Source organism: Scyliorhinus torazame, chromosome 18, assembly GCF_047496885.1.
Source record: "Scyliorhinus torazame isolate Kashiwa2021f chromosome 18, sScyTor2.1, whole genome shotgun sequence".
NCBI classification, from domain to species: domain Eukaryota; kingdom Metazoa; phylum Chordata; class Chondrichthyes; order Carcharhiniformes; family Scyliorhinidae; genus Scyliorhinus; species Scyliorhinus torazame.
This window is the reverse complement of record NC_092724.1, coordinates 95,459,782-95,475,435: the sequence shown is the minus strand read 5'-3', so window position 1 is coordinate 95,475,435 and position 15,654 is coordinate 95,459,782. Positions and strand designations below refer to the sequence as shown.

At 46.7% G+C, this 15,654-nt stretch overlaps 1 protein-coding gene across 2 annotated transcripts in view; it reads left to right on the top strand.

Moving 5' to 3' along the window:
* fdxr (ferredoxin reductase) overlaps positions 1-15,654 on the top strand; it is a 40,710-nt gene that overhangs the window by 11,779 nt on the left and 13,277 nt on the right. For both annotated transcript variants that reach the window (XM_072483055.1, XM_072483056.1), the window contains exon 8: positions 4,461-4,545. In XM_072483055.1, coding sequence (XP_072339156.1) covers positions 4,461-4,545 — 85 coding nt within the window. The remainder of the gene's footprint in view (positions 1-4,460; positions 4,546-15,654) is intronic.

The window sequence follows — 15,654 nt, the reverse complement described above, 5'->3', positions numbered from 1 at the left end:
GTGGAAAACCGTATTGTTTCTGGGGCTTCGGATCGGGACCTTAATGTTGACCACTCCTGGGATTTTACCGCAGTCGTGCTTGTGTTGGGCAAACGATGCTTTGTCTTTTCAAGATTTCTCTAACTGTTTTGTCCGTGGTAATGGTTTGTGGATCAAACCAGTACTCTCCCACTGAGTTAATCCTGTGTGCGTAGTCTCCTACTGTGAGCGTGGCGGGGGCTCGTGCTGCTCTAGCCATTTTCCACACACATTTATTTACGGGGTCGAAAGAAAGTTTGTGTGAGCTCCTAAAATCTATTCCCAAGATGTGTTCTGCTGTCTGGGGTAAACCTACCAAAACGACTTGAGTGTTTAGTTTCAATGTTACCGATCTGGATATCCACAGTGGCCGTAATGTGTCCCTGCTGGAGGTGCCCTGTAAAGCCACTAGGAGTAATGGTGTCTACAGTGGGCCATATATCTCGCTGGTACATCGTGGAGGAGTTTAACGTGGTTCGGGATCCTCCTGTGTCCCAAAGGAACTCTACAGGGTGTCCCCGGACAGTGCCTGCAACTACCGGTCTTCCTGACTTATCCCAAAGGGTATCGCAGACCCAAGTTGGGGAGTCTGAACACTGTCAATCGGTGCCATTTATGGCCAAATTATCTGATCGGGCGCTTATGCTGTGGATAGGTCTGGCATTGTTCCTAGGGGGGGCATTTGTGGGCTGATTACATTGCTGTTTCGGGGGGGGCTTGGCATTCTCGGGCGTAATGTCCCTTCTGTCCGCAATTGTAGCATTCCTGCACTTTAGGGTGCTGTGTGTTATTTCTGCCTTCATTTACCCTTGTGTGCCCTTACTGTATTCATGTTGGTGTTTACTCTTTCCTGGTCTGTCTTTTTTTATAGGGACTGTTCCCAAGCTCCAGATAATCGCTTCTGTACCCACACTTCATTGTGTGCTGGGTCTGAGGGGTCGTAATTCGCACATGCCTTTTGTCCTGCCTCCGTGGCGTGGGAGACTAGAATATGGGTCCATTTGGCCGTATTGTCTACAGATAAATGGGCGTGGGCTAAATCACTGAATACTGCGGTGAAGTGGATCCAGAGGCGTCCAGCAAATGCTGTTGGATGCTCTCCATTTTTCTGCCTGCACCGGTTGAGTCCTTCCACTGGATCTCCTCTATTGTAGCCAATGGCATCTAAGTTGGCTGTTTTCATATCTTGGAGGCTACCTCCTACATTTTGTGGGTCAGGAAGGTCTGAACTAACAGATAGGTCAAGGCTCATCACAATGAGTTTTACTTCTTCCTGCTCGTCCAGACCGTACATGACGGGTCTGTTGCCTAACTCGTTCAAAAAAGTGGTGTGGGTCTGACGTGGGGTGAAAAGTTTCAATTTTATCGCGGGCATCTCTTAACTTGGGTGATGGTTAGTGGGGTGGTGTACACAAAATTGGGTTGGTCTTCTGTTGTTACTCTACGCTGCGTGGTGATGGGATTCATTGGGTTGGTGCTGCCTGTGCAGTCGGTGGTGCGGATGCTTTCCTTTTCGGGGCCTGGGGGGCTCTATTCTGACTTTCTGTTTCGTTTACATATCAATGGGCCGTTTCATTCAGTTCCTGCCAATGGGGGCCATCTTCCAGCTCTAACTGTGTATCTCTGAACCCGTTCTGAACGGATAGTAGTGATTGCAATCTTGCAATTTGCTGCCTGCACTTGGCATAGTCCACCAGACTCTGCTTCTGTTCCGTGGTGCAACTGTGGAGTGCTCTTAGGGCTGCCTTTAAATCCTCACATTGTTTTCTCAACTATTGAGTCTGAAAGCTACTTAGGTGAGCGAGACAAGATTTCTGTGTCCATTTGACATCAGCCATCTCCTTGTCCTTCACCGCTAGCTGCTCTCTGAGTTGCTCGTTTACTCTCTCACACTCGCTAACATTTCCCCCTCTACTCCTCTCTTTCTCCTCAAGCTGTCTACGGAGTGTCCTCACTACCTCCTCTGTGCCTCGCAATTGTGCCAAGCAGGACACGATTGTCATCGGCATACGAACTCTACTCAAATTCTTCTTGTGGATCTCGGTCAGGCTGTCCCATCAAGTCTGTCCTATACTACCAGGACCTGTTTCCTCATTCGCACAAAACTCAGACCACAGGGGCCATCCTTTCCCCATTAGGTACTTTCTAATCTCCTCTTCCCATATGGGACACTGTTCTCTGTTGGTCGCTGCGACTTCGGGTTCTTGTGGATGCATAAGGCATTCCATTGGCTTCATTGCCATCTCTACGATTATCTCTGTTTCTACCGGGAATTTGGAACAAGGGGGAATAAAGCAGTGGTGCAAACACGGGTACGGCTCAAGCTATTTTCCGGTTTACGCAACTCCCGAAAGTTTCATGCAACAAAATCTATCGAGGTTACCTTATCATAGAATCATAGAATTTACAGTGCAGAAGGAGGCCATTCGGCCCATCGAGTCTGCACTGGCTCCTGGACAGAGCACCCCACCCAAGATCAACACCTCCACCCTATCCCCAGTAACCCCACCCAACACTAAGGGCAATTTTTGGACACTAAGGGCAATTTATCATGGCCAATCCACCTAACCTGCACATCTTTGGACTGTGGGAGGAACCCGGAGGAAACCCACGTACACACTGGGAGGATGTGCAGACTCCGCACAGACAGTGACCCAAGCCGGAATCTAACCTGGGAACCTGAAGCTGTGAATCAATTGTGCTATCCACAATGCTACCGTGCTGCCCTTATATCCCTTTGTTAGTACACATGCAAAATACACACTTCCGAATCTGGAGGTTTGATCAATACTGGTCTTATGCTTGTGGTTTCTTTTACTTTGACAATTCGGATTTCTAATTCAATGGTTGTGTGGGTTCTCTTGGAATGACACAGTCACTCCTTGGTCGAGTCCTGTCAGATGTCGCCAATAACGTTGCCTTTTTTACCCGCTGTAAATAAGGCCGTCAGTAAGGTTGCCCTTCTTTCATTTGATATCGATATTATATTGCTCAGAGTCGCCAGGTATCAAATGATACCACCGCAAGGTTCAACCGGATACCAATCAAAGAGCCAAACACCAGTTAGTTAGTTCAAGATCAAGGGTACTTTATTTACACACAATTAATCATGCAACATAGACACTACTAGTTAAACTATACCTATCAACTATGACGACCTGTACTTCACTTCAGGCACCCGGCTTAGGTCAGAAGAACAGTGGCCGTTGTTCGAATCTGGGTCTATCGGGTCTGTAGGAGTAACTGTTGCTCAGCTGGGCTCATCCATCTGATAGCGGGCGTTGAACTTGAACTTGCTTCTGGTGGTGCTGCAATTGGAAGTAGATGTTGCCGGAGCGCCAGGTCCAAGAGAGGCCGAACACCTGGTCTCTCTCTTTATCCTTGGGGAGTTTCACGCTCTTTTGGGCGGTGCTTCAGTTTGGACCCCACTAATTGGGTAATTCTTGATCACTGTGTTCGATTCGAACCAATAAAGGGGCGGGTGCCTTGATGGCTGGGCATGTCCCAAGCGGTTATTGACCTTGTTGTTTACGCTTCCCGAGTACAGGGAGTGGCGCCGAAATGTCTGGGATTGTATCGGTTGCTCAAGTATCATCAGTCTTTTGTCTTACAGAGATGGGCCATCAAGTGCTAATCGGTTGGGGGTTTCGATACTGCCTGGTTTCTTCGCTCACCAATATATATTCAGGCTCTGAGCCTGCCTGAACCTTGCATTGTCCATTTTTCCCGTTATGCTTTGCGACCGTCCATGTTTCTTATTGCAAGTGGCCATCCCAGATGGCTACAGATCTGCAGCTGATCAAAAATGTCTCGATTCATGGTGCAAATGTTCCACCTGTTACAGCTGATTGTTCAGAAGCTCCCTCCGTTTAGGAATCATGTCTTCTTTCGCCAGTCAATCTTTTGAGTTGGATTATGTGCTAAAGACCAGTAAACCTAACCAAACTTATTGATGTGAAATTTAATATCCACTAATATTTTTCGCGTTTTACTTCTGGACGGTGTCTGATATTGATTGTGGATGCAGATGGAGTGAGTTCCCATAGATTCAATGTTTACTTAATTAGGCCTCTGTGCACTCTTGTCAGAAAGACTTTTCAGTGAAATGCTGTCAATTACCAGGCCCATATGCTGCCACCAGTATGAGCCATGGTTGAGCTTTTAATTTGCAATTTAGACAGCGATATTAGTCTGAGATGTCTGCAAATACAATAACCAATAATGAGTTCTAAAATTGAAGAGCCAATTACTGCAAAAGTAGTTTTCTGATTGCAGGAGATGAGTTGTGTTTGCAGGATTTATTTTTCTAAAACTATAGAGTGACACACTTGATTCTTTAAAAAAGCCTTGAAATTAATATTCATTAATTATTTGTCATTATTCTCTTCTCCATTCATGATTTGAGTGTAAAGCAGCTTTATTCTCTTCTTTCCTTCTGATAGGAGCTGCGTGAGATGATTAATTTGCCTGATGCTCGTCCATTGCTGCATCCGAGTGACTTTGAAGGGATCGGACAGATTGTTAAAGGTGAGGCTACGATCACTTATTAAGTAGTTACTTTGCTGGTATCTTATTCCCTTCCTAAATAAGCACCTGAATTGACTTTTAAATGACTAGCCTTGCTTAAGAAAGCCTCGAAAGCCTCAAAATCAAAAATGTTTTTAGTGGTATGTGTTGTAATTTTTCAACATTTGTTTTTTATTTTTCTGATGGATAACTCATTCTTGGAGCGCTATCTTTTCATGGCCAATGAGATTTTCTCAAGGTCTGAAATTTGGGTTGGGTTATTAAATCATGTTATAAACCGTCACGGTTGCATTTTTTTAAGTGAAGGCCAATAAAGTCTGGATTTCTTAGTTTCTGTCCAAATGTGATTTTCTGTAACATGCTGATGTGAGGTTACTGCAAGTGAAAGGTTCACTGTGCCAGACCGTGAAGCTCATTCAACTATTGATCACTAGGAGAATGAAGAATCCACCAGATTTCCAGTGCAGATATCCCATTGTGCCAGGAGTGCAGACTGAAGAAAAAAGCTCTTTATCAATGCAAATTACTTCATGTTTCCCGAATTCCCAAAGCACTTAATTAGGTGAAAGAATTATCGAACCTTCACTGAGTTCGTCGTACAAGTCTTGAGGCCTATGGTCAAAAAGTCAGGTTTGAAAAAGAAACAACTTGTGCTAAAACTGCTTCTGTTTGATGCGTTGAAAATCTCACTTGCGGGAGACCGTACTTAAGGCATCACTATGTAGCATGCTTTTGATTGGGCATAATCTTTGGTGAATAATATGCGCTTGCTATCTACCTATGTGATAACTGTCTTCATGGATGCACAATATTTTGCAATAATAATTCATGCAAACCCTACTCACAGAGCACATCAAAGCGAATACCCAAGGCGAACTGTGCAGACTTGTAATGTAAGATGCAGGGGCTATTTAGCACAGGGCTAATTCGCTGGCTTTGAAAGCAGACCAAGGCAGGCCAGCAGCATGGTTAAATTCCCGTATCAGCCTCCCCGAACAGGCGCCGGAATGTGGCGACTAGGGGCTTTTCACAGTAACTTCATTTGAAGCCTACTTGTGACAAGTGATTTTCAAATTTCAAAGATAACGTACTTGCAATCCTTACTTCTCTATTTTGATTACATATCTGTGCCACCTTGCACTTCAAGTGAGCACTATTCATCAATGTCTACTTTTGATTTTGTTTAATCATGCATTTTGTGATCGGAGAGGGACACTCTTGTTCTGCTATTGGCCACATGAGACTAAACAAAAATGCTACTATAATTAATATTAGGTGAAATTTCCACAATGCGATGAAGCATTTTTGTGGGACTGAAAATTCAGGGCACATTGCTTTCTTTTCCCCAATCCCGTTTGAAATTAATTTGCTTTAGACCAGAATTAAGTGTTCCAAATTCTTATTTGAAACTATAAAATGATGATCTTATCAACTCTTATCAATTTAGACTCTCTTGGCATTCTGCAGGTAGCAACATACTTAATGTATGGTTAAAATTAAAATCTCAGAGCAGCATGGTGGCCTAGTGGTTAGCACAGCTGCCTCATGGCGCTGAGGTCCCAGGTTCGATCCCGGCTTTGGGTCACTGTCCATGTGGAGTTTGCACATTCTTCCCTTGTCTGCGTGGGTTTTGCCCCCACAACCCAAAAATGTGCAGAGTAGGTGGATTGGCCACGCTAAATTGCCCCTTAATTGGAAAAAATAATTGGGTAATCTAAATTTTATAAAAAATTTAAATCTCCTTACTGTGAATAAAGGCTGGGTAATCTTGTTGAAGCATGGACAAGGTCTTGTCAATGCAATGCCACTCTGGTGCAATATCGAACAATGGCCGAGCTGAATCACAGAAGGCATACATAGAGCAAAAGTCATGAGCTCTTGTTTGCACTGTGCGCCCTTGCATTCTCTCATTCGAAATACAGCTCTTTGCCTATGTAATATCGATAACTAGTTGCAGGCTTGCAGCCTGGGCAGTACCGATTGCTTACATATGATCATTGCTGTATTATGAAATGTGAGTACACTCTGTTGCTAAAAGACATTAGTGAACCAGCTGGGATTTTACAACAATCGATGATAGTAATGGTGACCATGAAGCTATCCCAGACGTTATTAATTGAATTTAAATTTCACCAGCTGCTGTGGTGGGATTTACATAAGAACATAAGAACTAGGAGCAGGAGTAGGCCATCTGGCCCCTCGAGCCTGCTCTGCCATTCAATGAGATCATGGCTGATCTTTTGTGGACTCAGCTCCACTTTCCGGCCCGAACACCATAACCCTTAATCCCTTTATTCTTCAAAAAACGATCTATCTTTATCTTAAAAACATTTAATGAAGGAGCCTCTACTGCTTCACTGGGCAAGGAATTCCATAGATTCACAACCCTTTGGGTGAAGAAGTTCCTCCTAAATCTACTTCCCCTTATTTTGAGGCTATGCCCCCTAGTTCTGCTTTCACCCGCCAGTGGAAACAACCTGCCCGCATCTATCCTATCGATTCCCTTCATAATCTTATATGTTTCTATAAGATCCCCCCTCATCCTTCTAAATTCCAACGAGTACAGTCCCAGTCTACTCAACCTCTCCTCGTAATCCAACCCCTTCAGCTCTGGGATTAACCTAGTGAATCTCCTCTGCACACCCTCCAGTGCCAGTACGTCCTTTCTTAAGTAAGGAGACCAAAACTGAACACAATACTCCAGGTGTGGCCTCGCTAACACCTTATACAATTGCAGCATAACCTCCCTAGTCTTAAACTCCATCCCTCTAGCAATGAAGGACAAAATTCCATTTGCCTTCTTAATCACCTGTTGCACCTGAAAACCAACTTTCTGCGACTCATGCACGAGCACACCCAGGTCTCTCTGCACAGCAGCATGTTTTAATATTTTATCATTTAAATAATAATCCCTTTTGCCGTTATTCTTACCAAAATGGATAACCTCTCATTTGTCAACATTGTATTCCATCTGCCAGACCCTAGCCCATTCACTTAGCCTGTCCAAATCCCTCTGCAGAATTCCAGTATCCTCTGCACTTTTTGCTTTACCACTCATCTTAGTGTCGTCTGCAAACTTGGACACATTGCCCTTGGTCCCCAACTCCAAATCATCTATGTAAACTGTGAACAGTTGTGGGCCCAACACTGATCCCTGAGGGACACCACTAGCTACTGATTGCCAACCAGAGAAACACCCATTAATCCCAACTCTTTGCTTTCTATTAATTAACCAATCCTTCTATCCATGCTCCTACTTTCCCCTTAATGCCATGCATCTTTATCTTATGCAACAACCTTTTGTGTGGCACCTTGTCAAAGGCTTTCTGGAAATCCAGATATACCACATCCATTGGCTCCCCGTTATCTACCGCACTGTTAATGTCCTCAAAAAATTCCACTAAATTAGTTAGGCACGACCTGCCCTTTATGAACCCATGCTGCGTCTGTCCAATGGGACAATTTCCATCCAGATGCCTCGCTATTTCTTCCTTGATGATAGATTCCAGCATCTTCCCTACTACCGAAGTTAAGCTCACTGGCCTATAATTACCCACTTTCTGCCTACCTCCTTTTTTAAACAGTGGTGTCACATTTGCTAATTTCCAATCCACCGGGACCACCCCAGAGTCTAGTGAATTTTGGTAAATTATCACTAGTGCATTTGCAATTTCCCTAGCCATCTCTTTTAGCACTCTGGGATGCATTCCATCAGGGCCAGGAGACTTGTCTACCTTTAGCCCCATTAGCTTGCCCATCACTACCTCCTTGGTGATATCAATCCTCTCAAGGTCCTCACCTGTCATAGCCTCATTTCCATCAGTCACTGGCATGTTATTTGTGTCTTCCACTGTGAAGACCGACCCAAAAAACCTGTTCAGTTTCTCAGCCATTTCCTCATCTCCCATTATTTGAAACCCTTGTCCCCAGAACATTAGTCTGGCCTCTGAATTATTACACTGACGCATCACTACGCTACCATCTTTCCACTTTGATGTCTGTGGCTATGCTCAGCAGTAATGCCAGTTCTTTTGTCTCAAATCCAGGCTGCATATCATTGCAAAACATTGCAGAGGTAGTTAAATATCTGCTTTGCATTTCTTCAAGTCAGTGGTACTTTGTTTGGAACCACTCCTCTTATTATCAAGCTGATGCACCAAAGGCATTCTTCTTGTTTGAAGATCTCTGTACCATGATGAGGTCACCAGCCCCTATGGCATAGTGCAGGGACTCCGGGAAAGAGGATGGTGAGGAGGTCCACCATCCGTTCACACTTTTTGTTGAGGAACTCTCCGTGACGGCCTGGAACTGAGATGATTGACTTCCAACAACTGCAGCTATCTTCCTTTGTGCTAGGTATGACTGTAGCCACTTAAAATGGCAAACTCCTGATTCAAAATGGCGAAAGCAAAGGCTGATGGGAAAGTCAGCCAACAGGACAAAAACGAGCAGCTGCAGGCTGGCTGTGTATTTACCTCTGGAAAGGCCAGACAAGATCGATACCAGCAACCATCAGCATAACAAAACACCAGCCATCTGCATACTAATGAGCAATCCCCGGGAACAATAAGCAACATTTAGACACACAAAGCAAAACCAGACTCTTCGGCGCCAGCAGAAGCCGACACAAAAGGAGGTGAACGACCACCTCAAGACCGCCCATCGATCGGGGAACCGCTCCAGCATTGGAGAAAACCGAACCAAGTGATTGGGACAAAGTCCAATCACTTGGGACCAGGTACAGGGTCTGCCCCGAAAGACGTGAAGCCCCTGGGAACTATAAGAATTGAGCCCCAAGTTCAAGTCGCTCTCTTCCCCAGCTCTTCAGCTCTTCACCGCTTCGCCAGCTCCTCACTCTTCAGCAGCTGGTCGAAACTGTAAGTCTTACTTCAACGCTCGCTACGAGATAGGTGCTCCGATCTATCAATCTGTACCAACTTCGAATCCCGCAGTGTCAGAACCCGAACGAAAGGCCATTTGTTGCCCTGACCTGGTGGGCCAGTTCCAAGTTAAGTATAGGCCTGTTAGTTGTAGAAGTAGCTTAAACGTAGAATTTGTGCATGAGTAGTGACTACTGTGTATAATAAATGTGCTTTGATTTAAATCTTACTAATCGGTGTATTGGACTATTGATCGTTACTCTGACTTGAACCACGTGGCGGTATCATAAAGATACCTGGCGACTCGAGCAAAGGTGATAAAACAGAGCAATTAAACTAAGGCAAAGTTAGCAACATGACTCCAGTGGAGGGTTTCACCCCGATTCCCATTGACCCCAGTTTTGCTTGGGCTCCTTGATGGCATACTCTGTCAAATGCTGCCTTGATGTCAAAGGCAGTCACTCTCATCCACCCCAGCTTCCCCATGGCGTTCAGCTCTCTTTTTGTCCATGTTTCAACCTAGGCTGAAATAAGGACAGAAGCTGAGCGGAAATGGTGGCATGAACTGTTTTGACCCCTTCCATCACTTATTGATGATTGAGTGTAAACTAACAGGGTGATAATTGGCACAGTTAGATTTTAGGATGGGGATAGTTGTGGAATATCCTCCAGTGAGTTGTTTAATTGTCCACCACCATTCACGACTGGCTGTGGCAGGATTACAGACCCTGGTTCAGATCTGTTGGTTATAGATCTCGTTTGATAAGTTGATGAGTTCATTGCAAAGGCAATGCACACTCCAACGTAAGTATTGGATTGAAATGTTGGTATTGCATTGACAAGGTGTAATCTATAGAAAACGGGGATAATTAAAATGATGGTGATAAGTGCCAGGTGGATGTCTTTGTCTTGCATGTACATATGTCACTGGGAACAAGCATTTAAACATAAATGTCTGTTTCACTATAACTGTTTGAAGCTGAAGACCGTGGAAAATGTAGGTAACTTGCTTTGTTTGAACATAACATCACCTGATTGCAATGGTAGCACAGTGGTTAGCACTGTTGCTTCACAGTGCCAGTTTTGATTTACAGCGTGGGTCACTGTGTGTGGAGTCTGCACGTTCTCCCCGTGTCTGCGTGAATTTCCTCCGGGTGTTCCGGTTTCCTCCCACAAGTCCTGAAAGACGTGCTTGTTGGGTGAATTGGACATTCTGAATTTTCCCTCAGTGTACCCGAATAGGTGTCGGAGTGTGGCGACGAGGGGATTTTCACAGTCACTTTATTGCATCATTAACGTAAGTCTACTTGTGACACTAATAAAGATTCTTATTATTTCAAGGAGAAAAATATTTTTTTTACTTGATCATCCTTTTTTTTTTTTTTAAATAATATTTTATTGAAAATTTTTGGTCAACCAACACAGTACATTGTGCATCCTTTACACAACATTATAACAATACAGATAATAATGACCTTTTTTATTTAAACAAGAACAAAAGAAAACAACAACAAATAAATAAATATTAAATAACAAAAATAAAAAAAAAAAAACTAGCCCTAATTGGCAACTGCCTTGTCTCAGGCCACCCCCCCCCCCCCCCCCCCCCCCCCCAAGTTCTGGGCTGCTGCTGCTGCCTTCTTTGTTCTCCCCTATCTATCTTTCCGCAAGATATTCGACGAACGGTTGCCACCGCCTTGTAAACCCTTGAGCCGACCCCCTTAGGACGAACTTAATCCGCTCTAACTTTATGAACCCCGCCATATCATTTATCCAGGTCTCCACCCCCGGGGGCTTGGCTTCTTTCCACATTAGCAATATTCTGCGCCGGGCTACTAGGGACGCAAAGGCCAAAACATCGGCCTCTTTCGCCTCCTGCACTCCCGGCTCTTGTGCAACCCCAAATATAGCCAACCCCCAGCTTGGTTCGACCCAGACTCCTACTACTTTCGAAAGCACCTTTGTCACCCCCATCCAAAACCCCTGTAGTGCCGGGCATGACCAAAACATATGGGTATGATTCGCTGGGCTTCTCGAGCACCTCGCACACCTATCTTCCACCCCAAAAAATTTACTGAGCCGTGTTCCAGTCATATGTGCCCTGTGTAATACCTTAAACTGAATCAGGCTTAGCCTGGCGCACGAGGACGACGAGTTTACCCTGTTTAGGGCATCTGCCCACATCCCCTCCTCAATCTCCTCCCCTAGCTCTTCTTCCCATTTCCCTTTTAGTTCGTCCATCATAGTCTCCCCTTCGTCTCTCATTTCCCTATATATATCCGACACCTTACCGTCCCCCACCCATTTCTTTGAGATGACTCTGTCCTGCACCTCTTGTGTCGGGAGCTGTGGGAATTCCCTCACCTGCTGCCTCGCAAAAGCCCTCAATTGCATGTACCTGAATGCATTCCCTTGGGGCAACCCATATTTCTCGGTCAGCGCTCCCAGACTCGCAAACTTCCCATCCACAAATAGATCTTTCAATTGCGTTATACCTGCTCTTTGCCACATTCCATATCCCCCATCCATTCCCCCCGGGGCAAACCTATGGTTGTTTCTTATCGGGGACCCCCCCAGTGCTCCGGTCTTTCCCCTATGTCGTCTCCACTGTCCCCAAATCTTCAGTGTAGCTACCACCACCGGACTCGTGGTATAGTTCCTTGGTGAGAACGGCAATGGGGCTGTCACCATAGCCTGCAGGCTGGTCCCCCTACAGGACGCCCTCTCTAATCTCTTCCACGCCGCTCCTTCCTCCTCTCCCATCCACTTACTCACCATTGAAATATTAGCGGCCCAATAATACTCACTTAGGCTCGGTAGTGCCAGCCCCCCCCTATCCCTACTACGCTGTAAGAATCCCTTCCTCACTCTCGGAGTCTTCCCGGCCCAAACAAAACCCATAATACTCTTTTCTATCCTTTTGAAAAAAGCCTTCGTGATCACCACCGGGAGACACTGAAACACAAAAAGGAATCTCGGGAGGACCACCATCTTAACTGCCTGCACCCTCCCTGCCATTGACAATGCTACCATGTCCCATCTCTTGAAATCTTCCTCCATCTGTTCCACCAACCGCGTCAAATTTAGCCTGTGCAATGTGCCCCAATTCTTAGCTATCTGGATCCCCAGGTAACGAAAGTCTCTTGTTACCTTCCTCAACGGTAGGTCTTCTATTTCTCTACTCTGCTCCCCTGGATGCACCACAAACAGCTCACTCTTTCCCATGTTCAATTTATACCCTGAAAAATCCCCAAACTCCCCAAGTATCCGCATTATTTCTGGCATCCCCTCCGCTGGATCCGCCACATATAGTAGCAGATCATCCGCATATAAAGATACCCGGTGTTCTTCTCCTCCCCTAAGTATTCCCCTCCATCCCTTGGAACCTCTCAGCGCTATCGCCAGGGGCTCAATCGCCAGTGCAAACAGTAATGGGGACAGAGGACATCCCTGCCTTGTCCCTCTGTGGAGCCGAAAATATGCCGATCCCCGTCCATTCGTGACCACACTCGCCACTGGGGCCCTATACAACAGCTGCACCCATCTAACATACCCCTCTCCGAACCCAAATCTCCTCAACACCTCCCACAGATAATCCCACTCCACTCTATCAAATGCTTTCTCGGCATCCATCGCCACTACTATCTCCGTTTCACCCTCTGGTGGGGCCATCATCATTACGCCTAACAACCTCCGTATGTTCGTGTTCAGCTGTCTCCCCTTCACAAACCCAGTTTGGTCCTCATGAACCACCCCCGGGACACATTCCTCTATTCTCATTGCCATTACCTTGGCCAAGACCTTGGCATCTACATTGAGGAGGGAGATTGGTCTGTAGGACCCGCATTGTAGCGGATCCTTTTCCTTCTTTAAAAGAAGCGATATCGTTGCTTCTGACATAGTCGGGGGCAGTTGTCCCCTTTCCTTTGCCTCGTTGAAGGTCCTCGTCAGTAGCGGGGCGAGCAAGTCCAAATATTTTCTGTAAAATTCAACTGGGAATCCGTCCGGTCCCGGGGCCTTTCCCGTCTGCATGTTCCTAATTCCTTTCACCACTTCTTCTACCGTGATCTGTGCTCCCAATCCCATCCTTTCCTGCTCTTCCACCTTGGGAATTTCCAGCCGATCCAAAAACTCCATCATTCTCTCCCTCCCATCCGGGGGTTGAGCTTCATACAATTTTTTATAAAATGTCTTGAACACTTCATTCACTCTCTCCGCTCCCCGCTCCGTCTCTCCATCTTCGTCTCTCACCCCCCCTATTTCCCTCGCTGCTCCCCTTTTCCTCAATTGGTGTGCCAGCAATCTGCTCGCCTTCTCTCCATATTCATACTGTACACCCTGCGCCTTCCTCCATTGTGCCTCTGCAGTGCCTGTGGTCAGCAAGTCAAATTCCACATGCAGCCTTTGCCTTTCCCTATACAGTCCCTCCTCCGGTGCTTCCGCATACTGTCTGTCCACCCTCAAAAGGTCTTGCAACAACCGCTCCCGTTCCTTACTCTCCTGCTTCCCTTTATGTGTCCTTATTGATATCAGCTCCCCCCTAACCACCGCCTTCAACGCCTCCCAGACCACTCCCACCTGAACCTCCCCATTGTCATTGAGTTCCAAGTACTTTTCAATGCATCCCCTCACCCTTAAGCACACCCCCTCATCCGCCATTAGTCCCATATCCATTCTCCAGGGTGGACGCCCTCTTGTTTCCTCCCCTATCTCCAAGTCTACCCAGTGTGGGGCATGATCCGAAATGGCTATAGCCGTATATTCCGTTCCCCTCACCCTCGGGATCAATGCCCTACCCAACACAAAAAAGTCTATGCGTGAATAGACTTTATGGACATAGGAGAAAAACGAGAACTCCTTACTCCTAGGTCTACTGAATCTCCACGGGTCCACCCCTCCCATCTGCTCCATAAAATCCTTAAGCACCTTGGCTGCTGCCGGCCTCCTACCAGTCCTGGACTTCGACCTATCCAGCCTTGGTTCCAACACCGTGTTAAAGTCTCCCCCCATTATCAGCTTTCCGGTCTCTAGGTCTGGGATGCGTCCTAGCATTCGCCTCATAAAATTGGCATCGTCCCAATTCGGGGCATACACGTTTACCAACACCACCATCTCTCCCTGTAATTTGCCACTCACCATCACGTATCTGCCCCCGTTATCCGCCACTATAGTCTTTGCCTCGAACATTACCCGCTTCCCCACTAATATAGCCACCCCCCTGTTTTTCGCATCCAGCCCCGAATGGAACACCTGCCCTACCCATCCTTTGCGCAACCTAACCTGATCTATCAGTTTCAGGTGCGTTTCCTGTAACATGACCACATCTGCTTTAAGTTTCTTAAGGTGTGCGAGTACTCGTGCCCTCTTTATCGGCCCGTTAAGCCCCCTCACGTTCCACGTGATCAGCCGAGTTGGGGGGCTTCCCACCCCCCCCCCCCCTTGCTGGTTAGCCATCATCTTTTTCCAGCTTCTCGCCCAGTTCCCACGCGGCTGTATTTCTCCCAGACGGTGCCCCCCCGCCCATCCTTTCCCGCACCCACTCCCCCCTTTCCCCAGCAGCAGCAACCCAGTAATTCCCCCCTCCCCCCCCCCCCCCCGCTAGACCCCCCGCTAGCGTAATTACTCCCCCCATGTTGCTCCCAGAAGTCAGCAAACTCTGGCTGACCTCGGCTTCCCCCCGTGATCACGGCTCGCCCCGTGCGGTGCCCCCTCCTTCCTGCTTCTCTATTCCCGCCATAATTATCATAGCGCGGGAACCAAGCCCGCGCCTCTCCCTCGGCCCCGCCTCCCATGGCCAACGCCCCATCTCCTCTCCCTCCCCACCTCCCCCCATCACCACCTGTGGGAGAAAGAAAAGTTACCATACCGCAGGATTAATCATACAATCCCTCTTCGCCCCCCCCCCCCACTCGTCCCACCACTTTGTCCAAACGTTCATTTTCGTAGTCCAATCATTCCAATTTTTCTTCTACAATAAAAGTCCACGCTTCATCCGCCGTCTCAAAGTAGTGGTGCCTCCCTTGATATGTGACCCACAGTCTTGCCGGTTGCAGCATTCCAAACTTTATCTTTTTTTTGTGAAGTACCGCTTTGGCCCGATTAAAGCTCGCCCTCCTTCTCGCCACCTCCGCACTCCAATCTTGATAGACGCGGATCACCGCGTTCTCCCATTTACTACACCGAGTTTTCTTCGCCCATCTAAGGACCATTTCTCTATCCTTAAAACGGA